A 17,312-nucleotide genomic window follows, 5' to 3' on the forward strand; every position below is an offset into this window, starting at 1 on the left:
CCGAGTCAATGCCACTCTTATTGACCACAGCGGGGTCGAACTCCAACTCTCTGGTGAGGCACTCTTTGTGTGTGTGTGTGTGTGTGTGTGTGTGTGACGTGTGTGTGTGTGTGTGTGTATGTGTGTGTGTGTGTGTGTGTGTGTGTGTGTGTGTGTGTGTGTGTGAGAGATCCATATATTCTGCCTTTCCAGGACCTCAGGCGGAGAGAGATTCGCAGATTCTGCCTTTCCAGAATGTCCATGTTAATCTGACAGTGGTTCTGCTGTAGAGAAGTATGATAATGCAACTTCTTCCCTGGTCTCTGAATTGAAATATAAATAAGTCTGACACGTTAGCCTGTTAATGCATATTAAAGCATTGAATTGCCTTCAGAGATCAGTTCATTGATTTAGCCAGGTGGTCATTCAAGAAGGAATGACTCTCACAGACTGGTTAACCGAGAATTAGAAAATGTACAGGGCATTCATTAATGACGTTCCTCTGTGTACAGCATCTCCTGATGCTACCTTTTCTTAGCCATGCGTTTCCCCCCTATAATTACTTGTTTTAAGCCAATCACTGATGTTACTTGTTTGAGCGTGTGGGTCAATGCTAATTGAAATGTTTGGGTCCAAAGTCACAGTGACGAAGCAAAGGCCTTTAGCTAGTCTGCACTGATTGTACTCAAACTGATCTTAGAACAGAGCTAGTCTGCACTGATCGTCCGTTAACTGATCTTAGAACAGAGCAAGTCTACACTGATCGTCCGTAAACTGATCTTAGAAAAGAGTTAGTCTGCACTGATCGTCCGTAAACTGATCTTAGAACAGAGCTAGTCTGCACTGATCGTCCGTAAACTGATATCAGAACAGAGCTAGTCTGCACTGATCGTACATACACTGATCTTAGAACAGAGATGATGAGGATGATGATGTAGGTCAGTGAAGGCTGACAGATGCAGAATCATTCAGGTTCAAGTGACTTGCTCTCGTGCCAGGAAGTGTTAACGCAGCTGTCAGAAGCCCTGGCGGTCGTTAGCTGCTTCGTCAGAGTGTAATGTGAGCTGTCACAACACAACGCTAGCACTCCGTATGACGGGTTTGACATGGCTGTTTAAGACCGCTGCAGGGGGCCACGATTGCTGAAGCAGTGGATTGGCTTTATACTCCACACACACACACACACTCTCTTTCTAATTCTCTCTCTCACCCTCTCTCTCTCTCATACACACACACACACACACACACACACACACACACACTGACAACTCACTCACTCTCTTCTCTTTCTACCTACTTTTGTCTGTCACTCTTGGTCTCCCTCTCTCTCCCTCTCCTTCTCTCTCTCTCTCTCTCTCTCTCTCTCTCTCTCTCTCTCTCTCTGACAGTGGTGTGAAAGTGGGGGCAGTGGGCAGATGGTATATGTAAGCACTGTGTGGGGAACTTCAATATAGGATGGGTTTCATTGGAATAGTGTGCGAAAGTAAGACAGTGGACAATAAGACAATAGTGAAGTGTTTAACCTCTGTGTGTGTGTGTGTGTGTGTGTGTGTGTGTGTTGCAGGTACCTACAAGCGTGAGGAGGCTCAGCTGCTGCTGCAGCTGCATCAGATCAATGGTCCAGCGGAGATCTTCACCAACAAGTTCAAGATGGGCAACTGGGCATTAGAAGGACGTGTAAGAACAGCTCCGCTTTTTATCTCTCTACATTCTCTTTTTCTTTTCATCTCGCTGTCCGACCCCCCTTCATCTCTCTCTATCCATCTCTCCCTCTCTCTCTCTCTCTCTCTCTATCTATCTCTCTCTATCTCTATTCATCTCTCCCTCTCTCAATCTATCTCCATCCATCTCTCTTTATCCATCTCTTTCTATCTCTCTCCATCTATCTCTATTCATCTCTCTCTCTCTCTCCCTACTTCAGTGAAATTCTCTCTGTTCTGGCTGAACTGGCGGTGAACTCGTGTTGCTCTGCAGTGCTGAGAGGCAGGCCCAGTTAAGACGTTAAGCTGACATCTAGGCAGCCCTCATCCTGTGACGTGTCAATGCAATGAGCTGCTCCTCTAAATCATCTTTTTTTTTATTACAGAACTTATGACTTTTGACGGTGTTTGATTTATTGAAATGCATTTGATTAATCAGATTTAGGTGAGGATTGAGCTCTTATTTTATCTTAGTCAGCCCCTCTAGCATCCATGTCACATGAGTCACAAAGAAACTGGTTGGTCAAACAGAACATCAAGTTAACCCTGATTGGTCAAGTAAGACGTCAAATAAAGCCCAATTGGTTGAGTGGGATGACAATCCTGTACATCCTGTCAAGCGCTGATTGGTTAAACAGAACCTGTACACGTGTTCATATAATCACAAAACGTTATTGACGGAACCCCGAGGACAGTTGTCAACATATGCTATCTGACATACAGTCACAGGAACCTACATCCAGAGAGCACACACACACACACACACACACACACACACACACACACACACACACACACACACACACACTTACCTTTAGACAAACACATCCTTATTCAGAACACTAAGTACACAAACAGTACACACCCTTCAACCTCTACACTTACCCTTCCTTAAATACAGACATTATCCTGGGGCACCTAACACACACACACACACACACACACACACACACATACAGAGATACATACACACATACAGACACATACACACATACAGACTCACACACACACACACACACACCTTTCCTCCGGAGGATATGAAGGACCCCGAGAAAGTTTTGCTTTTAATTAAAATGTCAGTTAAATCATTGGCTGGTAATCAGTGGCAGAGTCCCCCCCCATTGTGCCAGCAGCAGCATACACGTAATTAAAAGAGCAGGTCATGATGTTAGTGTGTGTGTGTGTGTGTGTGTGTGTGTGTGCGTGTGCATGTCTCTTGCTCTCTCTGTGAGTGTTTGTGTATGTGTGTGTGTCTGACTGCCACTCTCGCTGTCTCTCTCTCTCTCTTTGTCCCTCTCTCATTCCTTGCTTTCCCACCCCCCCTCTCTTCTGATGTGGTGTGTGTGTGTGTGTGTGTGTCTGTGTGCATATATGTGATTAAGCTTCTGACTAATAATAAAGGGACCAGAAATTAAAAGTCAAGACCAGGTCCAAGTCCTCTCCTTGACAAACCCCCTCCAACCTGCCTGCATGTCACAAGACAGCTGGGGACATTTTGATAAAAACAAATATGGTGGATTAAACGTTTGGTTGTGTTCTTTCTCGTCCACCCTCCAGGTATCGTACATGCCCTCTACCAACTCATTTGTGTACCAGGGGCTCGTCCGAGGAAAAGGTTTTGGACAGTTTGGGCTTCAGAGGCTAGGTGAGTGCACGCACATGCCCATTCATCTCCAGTAACACACCGATACAACAAGCTAAGCTAAGTTAGAATACGAAACGCTAAGCTTATCTTAGTTGAAAAGACTCTGGCAAGTACTTATGATATGAACGCCAGAAGATACCACAGGCCCTTTGCAACACTTTAGTGGAGCCCTCTATGATGAGACTAATATAACCAGGTCAGAAGGCATAAACATGGTATGGCAGATGTCATATCCTAGTATGCCAGATGTCATATCCTGGTATGGGTGTTTATAGCAGATGTCATATCCTTGTATGCCAGATGTCATATCCTGGTATGGGTGTTTATCGCAGATGTCATATCCTGGTATGCCAGATGTCATATCCTGGTATGGGTGGTTATGGCAGATGTCATATCCTGATATGGGTAGTTCGGTGTCCTGTGACATCCCTGTCATGTTGTCATTAGGCCTGGGCAAAAAATCGATACGATTTTAAAATCGAGTTGGAACGTCAACAAGATTCGTTTTTTAAGGAAATCGAGTTGTACGATTTTTTTTGTTTGTTTGTTTGTTGTGTGTTTTTTTTTATCCACTGTCCATATCACTAAGCACATAGCGCAAGCATTTCATTTTTACATTCGCCAAGACCCCTGCAGACTTTCCGTAGTGTATTTCCTGTCTCGTCCCACTCCCACCTCATCCACAAACAAACATGCCAAGTGAAACACACGGGGAGAGAGATGGGCTTGTGCCAAAGAAAGGTGCCACTACCTCTGTAGCAGGGCTCGAAATTGGCACCCGCCAAGCGCCAATGGCGTGTAGATTTTTGGGCTGGCGACTAAATTGTCTCCGATGCTCCGCCACTTGGCGAGTGGCATTGCGGAGCAAATCACCCGTCTATTGCGCCCGTCATGGTTAATAATAGTTTGCAACGCCAACACAAACAGTGGGAGAAGGGAGAGGGTAACATAAAGTTATTAGAATTTTAATACAACAATGACAATTTGCGCACGAATACAATGTTCTAATATTTTGCCAGCGAATACAAAGTTCTAATACTTTGCCGGTGAATACAAAGGTTATAAAGTTCTAATATTTTGAGCGCGAATCAAGAGTTGAAACAGACTTAGTTGACCACACGCCATTATCGCAGATAAACGAAAGCTAAAATAATGTGCCGATTCATTGCCGTTGCATCACCTCAAGCAAAGGTGTAGAGAACATCTAGGGAGGAAGAAATAACAGCCACCACAACAGCAGCTACAGCTACACTAAGGGCATGTTGCAGTAGGTGGCTCATTGCGAATAATGGGGAGCCAGCCACGTCAGTGGCTGAAATACGCTAACGGTGGTAGTAAGGCAGCGTAGAGCAATGACTAAATAATTATCCCCGACCGGTGGGCTCTCGCACGCCCCCTTCAGTGAAGCAGAGGTACCGTTTGCCTTCCCTCTGTTATTTTCAATGCGGTTTTTTGTCAGATCAGTAAGACTATAGTATAATAAGCTATTGAATATCTATGCTGTAGTGTTAGTTGGACAATATTGATCTATCATATAGGTGTCATTTAAAAGCTTAATTTAGATTTTTTTTAGTAGACCTAATGCAGTGCTTCTTATGAGGTTAAATGAATTCATATGAATATAGTTTTTGCACTTTTTAAAATGAAAATAAATGTGTTTTGGAAATTATTTTACCGTGAGTAGTCATTTCATGGGGGGGTGAATCGAATCGTGAATCGTGAATCGAGTTTTTTATGTGAATCGCCCAGCCCTAGTTGTCATAACCAGCAGTCATGACAGAGTGCAGGTCTTATTGTGTTTTACCCGTCATGGCATCTAATAGTGTGAGTTGTCGTTTCAGTGATCGATAAAACTGATGCTGCACCATCACTATCAACAGCATTTCTTTGTACTTTTGACAATCAAGTGGAAGCTCATTAGTTTTAATCATTGCACACATACTGTCATGCTGTGTGTGTGTGTGTGTGTGTGTGTGTGTGTGTGTGTGTGTGTGTGTGTGTGCACACATACTGTCACGCTGACTAATGAAAGGATGGAAGATCTGAGCATAACATGTTGATGACTTAGTTATGTCAGCCTTTTAGAAGTGGAAGTGAAATACTGGCCCTTTTAATACTGATCCTGTCAAATCCGATAACAAAGGATAAACTGTGACTCCCCAATGGATTATTCAGAGCGTGTTTTCATGTGTATCAAGGGTTTTCTTTCCTTTAATCTATCAATCATTAACTAAATGGTGTAACTTCTGGAAATTGAGAAAGTAGTACCCCCCAACCCCCCCCCATCCCCCAATCTCATATGTTTCATGTGTGTGATTGTAGCTGAAAATAACTTCCTTGAATCGTCGACAGCAAAAACAACCACTAATTTACACACAACTCATTATCTTGGCCTATAGAGAATGTGTGTTATGTAGATGTGTTTTTACACACAATGCATTCTCTTAGCATGTAGAGAGCGTGTGATGGAGATGTCTATTTACAGGTGTATAAATCCAAGGTATCTAAATGCTTCCAGATTCACTGGCCTGATTGTAAGTTAGCAAGGCATTCTGCATACCAAACCAACGTACTGTGAGGCAAAAGATTGTGCTAGTGTGTTCATCGTGCTAGTGCTTGTGTGTGTGTGTGTGTGTGTGTGTGCGGCCTCATGTGAAATAACTTCAAACCGTGTTATAGTGAAGCAGATGCATTCCATAAGACTCAAGGGCCTATTCATCCCCCCACCAGTAGACACTGGGCAAACTGTTGCCACTTAATGAAAGTGTGTGTGTTTGTGTGTGTATGTGTGTGTGTGTTTGTATGTGTGTGTGTGTGTGCGTGCGTGCATTTGTTTGTGTGTGTGCATGTGTTTGTGTGTGTGTTTACATCTGACAACAGTTTGACTAGCTGGCAGTATTATGTATGTTAATTGAATCTTCCCTCATTTATCCCAGATTTTAAGGGGGGGGGGGGGGTTGTGGTGTGTGTTGGGGGGGTGGGGGTGGGGGCAGTTCTAGCATTGTCCTGTGAACAGGTGTGTGCCAGCAGTCGCTCCCTTTTTTTCTGTGGGGGGGGGGGGGGGGGGGGGGTCATCCTCCTGACTCATACACAGAATCCAAAATGACTTCATCTCAGTGGGCCCTTGATGTAAATAATTAAAAAATACTGTGTGGGTAATGGACTTCAACGTCTCCCCACAAGCTGCTTGTCTAGAAGTGAACACAATACCTGTTTTCACTGTGACTGTGTAGTTTGCAACCAAATTGCTGTAACCACTAAATTGAATTCTGTACAACACAGAAGGACTGTGTAACTGAAGTCACATGCCTTGCATATAAATCACCATTTAAAAAAAGCTTTTACCCAAATACTTTGTTAGACATGACCTTAAAGCAGGTGTTATGCTTTAGTTGTATTAAGTGATAATATGTGCATGTCTGTGTGCGTGTGCGTTGTTGATTGTGTGTGTGATTGTGTGTGTGTTTGTGTATGTGTGTGTGTGTGTGTGTGCGTGTTTTGTGTACAGATAATCTGGACCCCGCCAGAGAAAACTCCAGCTATAACTTTGCCTCCAACAGCAGCTCAGTAGCAGCTGCCATTTTAGTGCCTTTCATTGCTATGATCATTGCAGGATTTGCGCTGTACCTCTATAAACACAGGTAAGCGCACACACACACACACACACACTTTCACACACACACACACTCACTCAGTCTAACACACACACACACTCAGCATTACACACAAACACACACACTCACTCAGTCTAACACACACACACACACACACACACACACACACACACACAGACACACAGACACATACTTTCTCACTAACTTTGACTCTCTAAAACACACATTCAGGAAGGCCTGTGTTGTTTCATGCCCATAAACATGCATACAGCCAGACAGATGTGTGGTGACTATATGATGTTCACAGGAGAAGACCCAAAGTTCCTTTCAATAGCTACACACACACATACAAACACACACACACACACACACACACACACACACACACACACACACACACACACACGCACACACATTGACTCTCTCTCTGAATGATGTATGGCGCCTATATGATGTTCACAGGAGAAGACCCAAGGTTCCTTTCAATGGCTACGTGGGTCACGAGAACACCAACGGCCGGGCCACCTTCGAGAACCCCATGTACGACCGGAACATCCAGCCCACTGACATCCTGGCCAATGAGACCGAGTTCACCGTCAGCACAGTCTGTACCGCTGTATAGCCCACATATTACATACAGGTGAGTCTGAACACACACACACACACACCCACACACACACCACACACACACACACACACCACACACAAAAACCCAAACACACACACACACACCACCACACACACTCATATAAGTAAACACACACACAAAAGCCAATGTGGAAATACAATCCATTTTGCAAACAAATGTATACACAGGCACGCACAGAGACACAAATCCAAAGATGCAAGCATATATGCATACACACACACACACACACACACACGCACACACACACACACACACATACACACACACACACACACACACACACACACACACACACTCACGCTCACACACAGACTAACACACATAAACACACAAACACACACACAACCACAAGCAGCTTTCTCTCATTTCGGTATTTCCAGACTGCTCAACATTTTAGTCATCATCTCCCCAAAGTGCTTTTTCAGCATGCAGTTTGTTTAAGCGCTGAAATAAATAAATGAGAGGCTAAAGCCAGTAAAAGTGGAGTCTAAAGCTGACTTTATCACCCAGGCTCGCGCTCCGAGAGGGGGAGAGAGGAGCCTGACTTGCTGAGGCAAGGGGGATGGGAATTGTCAAAATCCAATTTTTAACTTAATGTTTTATAGTGTTTGCAAAGGATTTCTGCAAGGGTCCCGATCTAAGCCGCAGACTATGAACTGTGCTGGAAGTTCTTTGTAATTGGATTTCCACTATATCTCTTGTATCTATATCCTTGCTGTTGATTTTCTTTCGTAATAGCTCCCTGCTAGAGTAGAAATGCCCCTGAAATCTGGCCTTTTTTTTAATAGGGTTTGCTTCAAATGTGTGTGTGTGTGCAGGGTATTTATGAGTATGTTTGTCATGAAAAGCAAGTTAATATTTTGTAGTAACTGGGGGGGGGATGTCTGCAGTTTTAGAAGTGAATTGGAAATGGCCTGATTCCTTATCTGTTCGTCTTGCGTCATGAACTCATGTCTGGCTGTTTGCTCTCCTTTTTTGTCCCTCTGTCCGTTCTTTCTTTTTTCTTTCTTTCTTTCTTCCTCTTTCTCATTTCTACATGCTCCCTTCTCCTTGTCTCCTTCAGCTCGAGGACATGAAAGATGGTTTCCATGCCAACGGATCTGCCCTATGCGAGGCAAGCATTGCTGGTTGGCCGAAGAAGAAAAAAGCAAAAAGAAGCTTTTTTTTATCTTTTTTTTTTCTGTTGTTGTTGTCCATCAAATGAATGGTGGATTACAGAACAACCTGAGATGATGCACCTCTGGAAAACAAAAAAATAACAACAACAACGATCAAAGTAAAACAAAACTAAACAAACAAAAAAAACAACAACAACAACTTTGTCATGACAACTGCAGCAAACAGCAAACAAGTATAGAAGCTTAAAAAACAAACACACACGCACACACAAAGAACGGACTAAAAACAAGGAAAAACTTTTCCTATTTCTACTCTACTGTGTGTGTGTGAGGTAAATGTCAGTTGTTTTTGAGTGTGTGTGTGTGTGTGTGTGTGTGTGTGTGTGTGTGTGTGGGTGTGTGTTAGCGTTAAAAACATTTTGGAGAGTAGCTTCCTGAGGAGTGTGCATTGGTGATATGCATTGGAGATATGCTGACACTGTTCGCAAGTTACTGGCCCCAAAAAAAACAAACACAAAACAAACAACTAAAAACCCCCCACAAAAATGGATAAGCAAAGACAAGGAAGCGAGGATATTTTTGTGTCCTGTCTCCAGCCGCGGGACACCCGCTGTGGGGGAGCCGCGTCTGCTCTTAGCGTGGGCCTCCCCTCCCGGAGAAGAGGGGGACAGGAAGACAAGCGGACCTGCTTGGGTGATGCAGTGCTTTACTTCTTTTTGTTCTGCAGGGTTTTGTTTTACATTTCATGCTGTGTCTGCTTACTGCTGAGAACACAACAGCTATTTTTTTTTACAGTGTAGGAGTTGGTTGTTTTCTTTGTGTCACCCTCTCTCTCTATCTCTCTCTCTCTCTCTCTCTCTCTCTCTTTCCCTCCCTATCACTCGCTTTCTATATCACTCTCTCTCTCATTCTCCCTCTTTCTTTTGCTCTCCCCCTCCCTCTGACTTTCTCTTTGAGTTGCCATTGATTTATTTGTTACTCTCACCTGAAGCCACAGAGCTCAAATCGGTATTGGGTAAATTGACATTTCTAAGGTTTAGTCAGTGACTGTCATTTCACGGTTAACACCCATCAAACACATCTACACCAAGAGTGACATGCTCGGCTTCCCCATGGCATCGGAGGGGAGGCTTCGATTATTCCTCAAGTTTAGCGTCCGCTGGGTGTTTTTGTGTTATAGGTTAAAGAATTCTTGAGACTGAGATATATTGTGAGACACATACACATACATTTCTGAAGTTGTGAAAAAAAAAACACTTGGTCCTTAAAGTGAGAGAAAGCTGAGATTTCAGGAGGTGCTGATCATCACCATCGTTATCATCATCATCGTCATGATCAACATCATCAAAATAAACGTGACATATGAATTTATAACATCAAATGATGTATTTCTCTTGGGAATTGCATAGAAATATACATTGTCTGATATGAACTTAATCATGTTTATGTTTTATTCTGTCATGGAATTTCAAATAGCAAATAAATCAGACAGACAGATCTGTAAGACAGAGAGGGATGTGATGACCATCCATTCTCCTTCTAGATACAGCACCTGCCCCATCTACCTTCGAACCATCTTAACAGCAGGTCATCCTGTACAAATCATATTCTAAGCTTTGCCTTTGGAAAGGGGGGAAATCATGAATATCCAGACAATGATGTCCAGACAGGTTAGGATAGCTAGACATGATTTTCTGTCAACATGTGATCAGATCTCCATCTTGATACCTCTTCCTCTAAACCCTCTCAGTTGTAGGCTGACATCCGTGGCCATCATGCCACCCAAAGACACGCTGGCATCAGTAGCTTATGCCACCCAAAGACACGCTGGCATCAGTGGCTTGCATGCCACCCAAAGACACGCTGGCATCAGTCATTCTCCTGAATGCGTCTTAAACTATCCAGGAGTTCATCCTCTTTATTTTTCTCTCTCTCTCTCTCTTCGAGGAGTTCACAAACCGCCCAATTACAGCCGCCTGCCTGTACGAGAGGAAAAGATTAAATGAGGCTGAGGGAAACAGTGTTTATGGTCTAATTTGTTTCGCCCACATTCTGCTAATCTCCACATCAACCAGAGAGAAAGGGAAGTTAAAAAAGAAAAAGCAGAGAAAAGAAGAAGAAGATAAAAAAAGAGAGAGCAGCTGTGAAGATGCACGAGCTGATAGAGCTCCTCTTTATCTCTTCACAGAAGGAAATGGCAACATGGCGGGTGTGTGTGTGTGTGTGTGTGTGTGTGGGTGGGGGGGGGTCGAGGGGTGTTGAGGCAGTTGTTGAAAATGACACATGATTGGTTCTCATCAGTGAGATGAGTTTTTGTATACATTAATTTGAAGAGAAGCTGTTCCTTTAATTGAAATATTTATTCCTGTTTTTATATATTTTCTAAGAATACTGTGTTGTTATTGTTGGGACTCAATTTGAGTGTGGCACATCTCTGTATCTCTCTCTCTCTCTCTCTCTCTCTCTCTCTCTCCCAATCAAAGTATCTTTCTATCTCTATCTCTCTTTCCCACTCAAAGCATCTCTATCTATCTCTCTCTATCTTTCCCACTCAAAGCATCTCTGTGTCCCTCTTTTTATTTCCCACTCAAAGCATCATAACAGCTCTACTTAATTGGAAGACATTGGAGACTTTCACTTGACAAATCGTGCCCTAAAGATACAGTTATTCATCTCTCCATTCTCCTGTTTTGAGCTGTTTATAACAGCATCCATAGATTGAGCACAGCAAACACGATGATGGCTAAGTACCTTAGAGAATAAGAGTACCGATGGGCTCAAAAATGAATGTGATCAATTCACATTGCGTAGCTCTCTGGCAGCATCAGCACAATGCCATTAGGCAGAGTAAACTATGTACCTTTAACTGAACATAGTTCTAATCCTTATCCCAATTAAAACCCTAACCATATTTTTTTCAGAAAGTTGCAAAGTATCAAGGCACTGCTCTCAGTTTTACGCAATTTATTCCACAGTACCTGAGAGTATACTTACTCTGTAACAAAGGCTGTGTTTTATTATTCCAGATGTACAATCACACAAGTGATAATCTTCAGTGTGTGTGTGTGTGTGTGTAAGTGATATTTACTCAGACCCGGTTCTGAGAGATGAGAAGCCTGTTCTCCCTGATGACCCATTTCAAATTCCTCAAACCCGCCAGCTAGGCAAGAAAAGAAAAAAAAACTAAAGAGAGTGTGCTTTTGAAATGATCTTTATATTGTTCTTCCGGTCTTTCTCTCTCTCTCTCTCTCTCTCTCTCTCTCTCTCTTTCTCTCTCTCTCTCTCTCGCTCTCTCTCTCTCTACTTCTGTCTCTCCCTCACTCTCTCTTGTTCCCTCAGTAATTGCTTTTACAATTTTATTACTTTTAAATCTTTGGCTTATCTGGCCTGTCTGAATACAATATTGGACCCATGCTTGTTCCAATTGCAGGCTGATGGGTAAAGCGAAGATTGCATTGCGTTCACGGACAAAGTGGCTGGCAGCCACATTATCTGAAAACCTCTTGGCACTCTCTTCATATTACTGAGCAGTGTTTTCGCCCCCAACCCCCCCTCCCACATCCATCCAACCACACACACAACACCTCAACCCTCCCCCACCCCCCCACTACTATTCCATTATGAATACCTTTGGGTGCTTTATGGCATTGGATGAGATCATCACAGACAAATCGGGCCCTAAGTGATGGCTCCATTTTCTGAGCAGCTTTATCTCGTCTAATTTGCAAGTTTTCTCACTAGCATTCAAATGCCAGATCACGGATTTGTCTTGACGACCTCCGTTTAAAGAGGAAAAGAAAGAGGGAATAGGTGACCATCTAATGCTTCTCTACGGGAAACGTGTGCGCTAAGCAAGGGAATCAGTAGTCAATGGAAATCTTCTTTTTTTCTGTTGAATGGACGTTTACCGAACACACAAAAAAATCACACGCCGCTCATTCGGAGCATTCTTGGCAGTTTTTCATCTTTCTCTCTCTCATCCTCCACCTTTCCCAGAAATCCTGTTGAACCAGGAAATACAGTTGTCCTCATTTTAAAAAGTGCCTTCACACGTCCTCCGTAGGTATGTCTGACTGCCCTAAGCGAGCCTTCCCTGGTCATGGTGTGGTCCTCGTGAGCCACAAGGGTATTTTGTACCCCCGCCATGCTAGGTGGCAGGTGTTACTACGTGATGCTCAAGATAGGGGCATTTGGTCAGACCGTTCCTGTTCTTTCTCCACTTGTATTCCCATTGGAAACTTGAATTGAAGTTTATTAACTTGTCACTTGATGTTGCCTCAGTGCGTCTGCACGGTAGACAACACATGGTCAGGATTCTCCATTAGGCTTTAATTACTGAATGCCCACTCTTAATTTATGTGTTCAATTAGAGAGGAGACAACAGTGCTGTCAGAGTAGCTTTTGATGTGTGGAGCAAACAGGCTGTCGAGCAGATAGACACCGTCTCCATCTTTACATTGGGTAGAGGAGGCAGTGAAATAAACAACAGAAGAAATGCAGACAGAGGCTGCGTGTGAGAGATAGAGAGAGAGAGAGAGAGAAAGCTGGACATACAAAAAGAGAGAGAGAGTGGAGGAAAGATGGAGAGAGGGATACAGGGAAAGAGAGAGTGATGGGGAAGAGAGAGAGAGGAGGGAAGATAGAGAGAGAGATACAGGGAAAGAGAGAGAGGAGGGAAGATGGAGAGAGAGAGAGGAGGGAATATGGAGAGAGATATACAGGGAAAGAGAGAGAGAAAGAGAGAATGTTTTCTGTAGAGACCATCTTCCCACCCACACACAAACACACACACACACACACACACACACACACACACACAGCTCCCAGTGAAGATTTGGAGTATCTCCGTCTCAGCTTTATCACCCTAACACAGCAGCCAAAGGCCCCCAGGATCTCCCTACAGACTTCCAGACCATGTGCATTTGCATTTATTGACTCGTTTAGAAGATGCTTTTATCCAAAACTATTTACAGTACAGTGCAAGATGCACATTTACATCAGTGTGTGCTCTCTGCGTGTCAGACTCACACCATGTGCTAGCAGCTAGAATAAAGGATAATGCCCCCTGGAGCTCCCGGCCATCAGCTGATGCTGGTGAGTTTCTATCATGACCGTGTCCAGCCCGCATCATGACCATGTCCAGCCAGCATCAGGACCATGTCCACGTCAGAGTCACCTGCAGTCTTTAAACACTGGGAGCAGTGGGAGGAAGAGGTGGGGGTAGGGGAAGGGTCTCCAGATCATCTTTTTATGTCTTCGTTTCTTTGCTTTTGGTTTTACATTTTCAATTGTCCTGAAGTCTTTAAGATGAAGATGAAAAGGATGGAACTCCATATTCTCAGAAACATCGTTGCACATTCATTCCTTCCTGTTTTTCGTGAACCTCCTTCACATTTTTATGTGAATGAGCGCGATCACATTTCACCCTCCATCACAAAAGTCACACCCACATACTCATTCACTCATTCAGTCACTCAGTCACTTAGGCACACACACTCTCATTCACTCACTCACTCACTGTTGCCCTCATGGTCTTAAGCCTCACCAAGGCATTAAAGACAAGCAGGTCTCGTGCGGCTAGACTAGAGGCCGTTTCTTCAAAAGCATTGAATGTATTTGATTCCTTTTTCAATTGTCTGTACTGTATCTTTCTTTCTGTTTGAGCTCTGTGAGAAGCCCTACTGAGAGTGCTCTGTGAAACTAACAAGGCCCGTCATATATATTAAAAGTTATGATGATGATCAAGAATGTGCACAGAAAATCAAAGATGTATGACGTTATATTCTGCATTGTACATAACAAGATCTGAGTTTTATTCAAAGATATACCTTTCATACATATATTAAGTGCGTGCCCACTATGAGTCTATGCGAAAGGTGAAACACTCAAGTGTGTCCTTCTCCACGGGAGATCACATACTGCAATGGCCGCCTTTCTGAGAGTTTTTTTTTGTTTGTTTCTTGTTTTCCCTTGTTTTTTTTTTTTTTTGCTTTACCCCTGTTGTGGCAAACCCAAACGTGGCACGTGTTACACTTGAAGCATTGACGAAGGAAGTGACCCAGTCCTGAGAACCTTCAGCGGGGGGGCGATGTAGCCTGCCAAAGCCTCAAGCAACATGGCTGACTAGGTCAAAGGTCAAAGTTCAGATGTCAGAGGCCTGTGTACACTTTTGACCAAAGGGTTGATGGGAAATATGGATACAAACAGGAGGGTTTAAGAGAAGCTGGACTCGCGTGAATACGCTGAGAGCTGGATGGAATAAAAAATAACTAAATACTGAAACAGACCAGTTTGAAACGGAGAACAAACATAAACTTTTTGTACAGAGATATATTTTTATGGAAATACATTTGTAATATAAAAAGACAAAAATCAACTGGCAGATCTGTAAATGTTTCCTTTTTTTTTTCATTATTGTAGTACAAATGCTAGTGAGAATATCAAATCTCTGTCTCTCTCTATATAAATATAAATATATATATACAAAGACAAAATTAAAAACAAAGCTTTTTGTAAATGTATAAAATATTGTATATACAAGTTTACATACTGTAAATATGTAATACTCGACATGGCTTGTCTGCAATATATAAAATGTATTTTATCTGTCTGTATATGATGCTCTGCATTGTGTTTATGCTTATTCGACTTTCTTGAACATGAAACCTATTTTGAAGTTTTTTGAATAAAAAAAAATTAAAAACATTAACCTTAGTTCCTTTAGACTTTTCATGTTGGAAAAAATGTCAATATTTTTGAAAATGATGTGTTTAAAGTCTATAAGCTTAACAACGTTTTAATAAAAAAAAATAGGGGGTTGGTCCTCAGGATGTTGGACTTTTGTGAAGTCACACTGAGGTTATCTAAAATAGCCCACCATGCCCTCCTATTTATATATATAATTATATATAAATATATATAAAATCCTTTCTTTGCTTTGTGTGTAAATATGTCTGTCGTGTTTCCTATCAAAAAGAAGATTGATCCCAGCTTGCAACTGTGTGGAATAATGACACAATTCAGTGTTTTTGTGAGTGTGGACTATATGCACTTCCCACAAGCAATAGGGGGTTCTGTTGTTAAGATCATTGTAATGTTTGTATGCCCAGTTTGTCATGAAATGCATTGAGTTGAGAGGTATGTGTGTTTGTTTAGGTTTGTGTTTGTGCACCTTTACTGTATGCGTGCGTGTGCAAGGCTGTGAGTGTGTAGCGTGTGTATGTGGAGTGTGTATGTGTGTTTGTTGAGGTATGTGTTTGTGCACATGTATGTGTGTGTGCAAGGGTCGGTGTGTGTGTGTTTGTGTTTGTGAGTATGTGGTTTGGTGGATGAAAGCAGTTACTGAAAGGAGAGGGAGGGATCTGTGTCCTGTATCAATTAAAAGACTCTGTAACTATGATGGGGTTGGTCTTAGCACATATAGCGTAAAAATAGTGATATGATTCTTACATTAGATACCAACATTCTACAGCAGCCCAAGATAGAAAATCCAGTCAATAAAATGTATTTATTATATGGCAATGACAGTACGAGCATTCTGATTGGCTAATGGGTAGTCATGCCAGCCGCGCATTGACGTTCTAGCCGGTCTGCGGTCTGATAAGTATACTTATTGCACACCCCATCAATCTTAAAAATGAGTGATACCATGTACCAAGTAATAAACATTACATCCTTAAAAATTAGCGATATATCAACAGCCCTGAGCATGTATTGATAGAATCAGGACTCCTATTATGAAATTATCTGAGAACAGGAAACCAGTTGAATGTCGTGGGAACATGACAGTTGACAGAATTCGCAAACATTTTGATATCGGGTAATACTTTATAGGACTTCAGAAGCAGCGAAAATGTGTTATTGAAAGTGATGATGAAGACTTGACTACTATAGTTTGAAAACCTTTCGTTTAACTGTAAATTAAAGCCATTTAAGCTGAGCCCTGTTGTCCGTTTTCTATTGATCATTGTAACTTGAAGTTAGCAAGTCATTGTTTGCTAGGCAACACCTGAAACCCTGTGTCGTGAGAAGACTTGAGAGCTGAACAAAACAACATGTTTTCTATTTACAATTACCATTTATTTTCAGAATGAAAAGAGCTTAAATGCCATATAATAAACAACTTACTAACCTCGACCATTCGATCATGCAGGTATATCAGACTTCGGCCCCGCAGCATCAACCTCGCTATCGCTCGGTCGATACCTTACGGCCTCTGTCTGATATTTACCTGCATGACCTCACTCTCGGCCAGTAAGTAGTTATTATTTTTCTTATACCTATAGCGTTTTTTTTTTTTATTTTTAGTACATTTGGTAAGGCCTAGTGCTCATTAGGAAGGCCAACCGATTAAAAAATGTAATTAGTCATATTTGCTTGTATCTCATTTTTAACAATAGGAATTCCTAGTCTAGCCTAGTCTATTACAGACTGGATGTTTGAGCAATCCTGGAGAAAACCATCCACAGCTCACAACTGATGCTCGTTTATTTAATCACGACAGTCTGTTTTATCAAAGAACGTCCAAACAATTGATTTCTGCTGTCACCATCCTTTCTCTTGTTAACAAAGGGCTCCGACTGAGAACTGAGTGTGCACGAGAGCCTA

At 42.4% G+C, this 17,312-nt stretch overlaps 1 protein-coding gene across 1 annotated transcript in view; it reads left to right on the forward strand.

Moving 5' to 3' along the window:
• csmd2 (CUB and Sushi multiple domains 2) overlaps positions 1-7,560 on the forward strand; it is a gene marked incomplete at both ends in the record, with an annotated part of 361,116 nt that extends 353,556 nt beyond the window's left edge. Inside the window, 5 exons of the mRNA XM_080858785.1 lie at positions 1-53; positions 1,544-1,656; positions 3,237-3,324; positions 6,833-6,965; positions 7,401-7,560. The exon at positions 1-53 is cut by the window's left edge and continues 109 nt beyond it. Coding sequence (XP_080714911.1) covers positions 1-53; positions 1,544-1,656; positions 3,237-3,324; positions 6,833-6,965; positions 7,401-7,560 — 547 coding nt within the window. The remainder of the gene's footprint in view (positions 54-1,543; positions 1,657-3,236; positions 3,325-6,832; positions 6,966-7,400) is intronic.
• Positions 7,561-17,312: the final 9,752 nt, after the last annotated feature.

This window comes from Sprattus sprattus (assembly GCF_963457725.1).
Source record: "Sprattus sprattus genome assembly, chromosome: 20".
Classification (NCBI taxonomy): domain Eukaryota; kingdom Metazoa; phylum Chordata; class Actinopteri; order Clupeiformes; family Clupeidae; genus Sprattus; species Sprattus sprattus.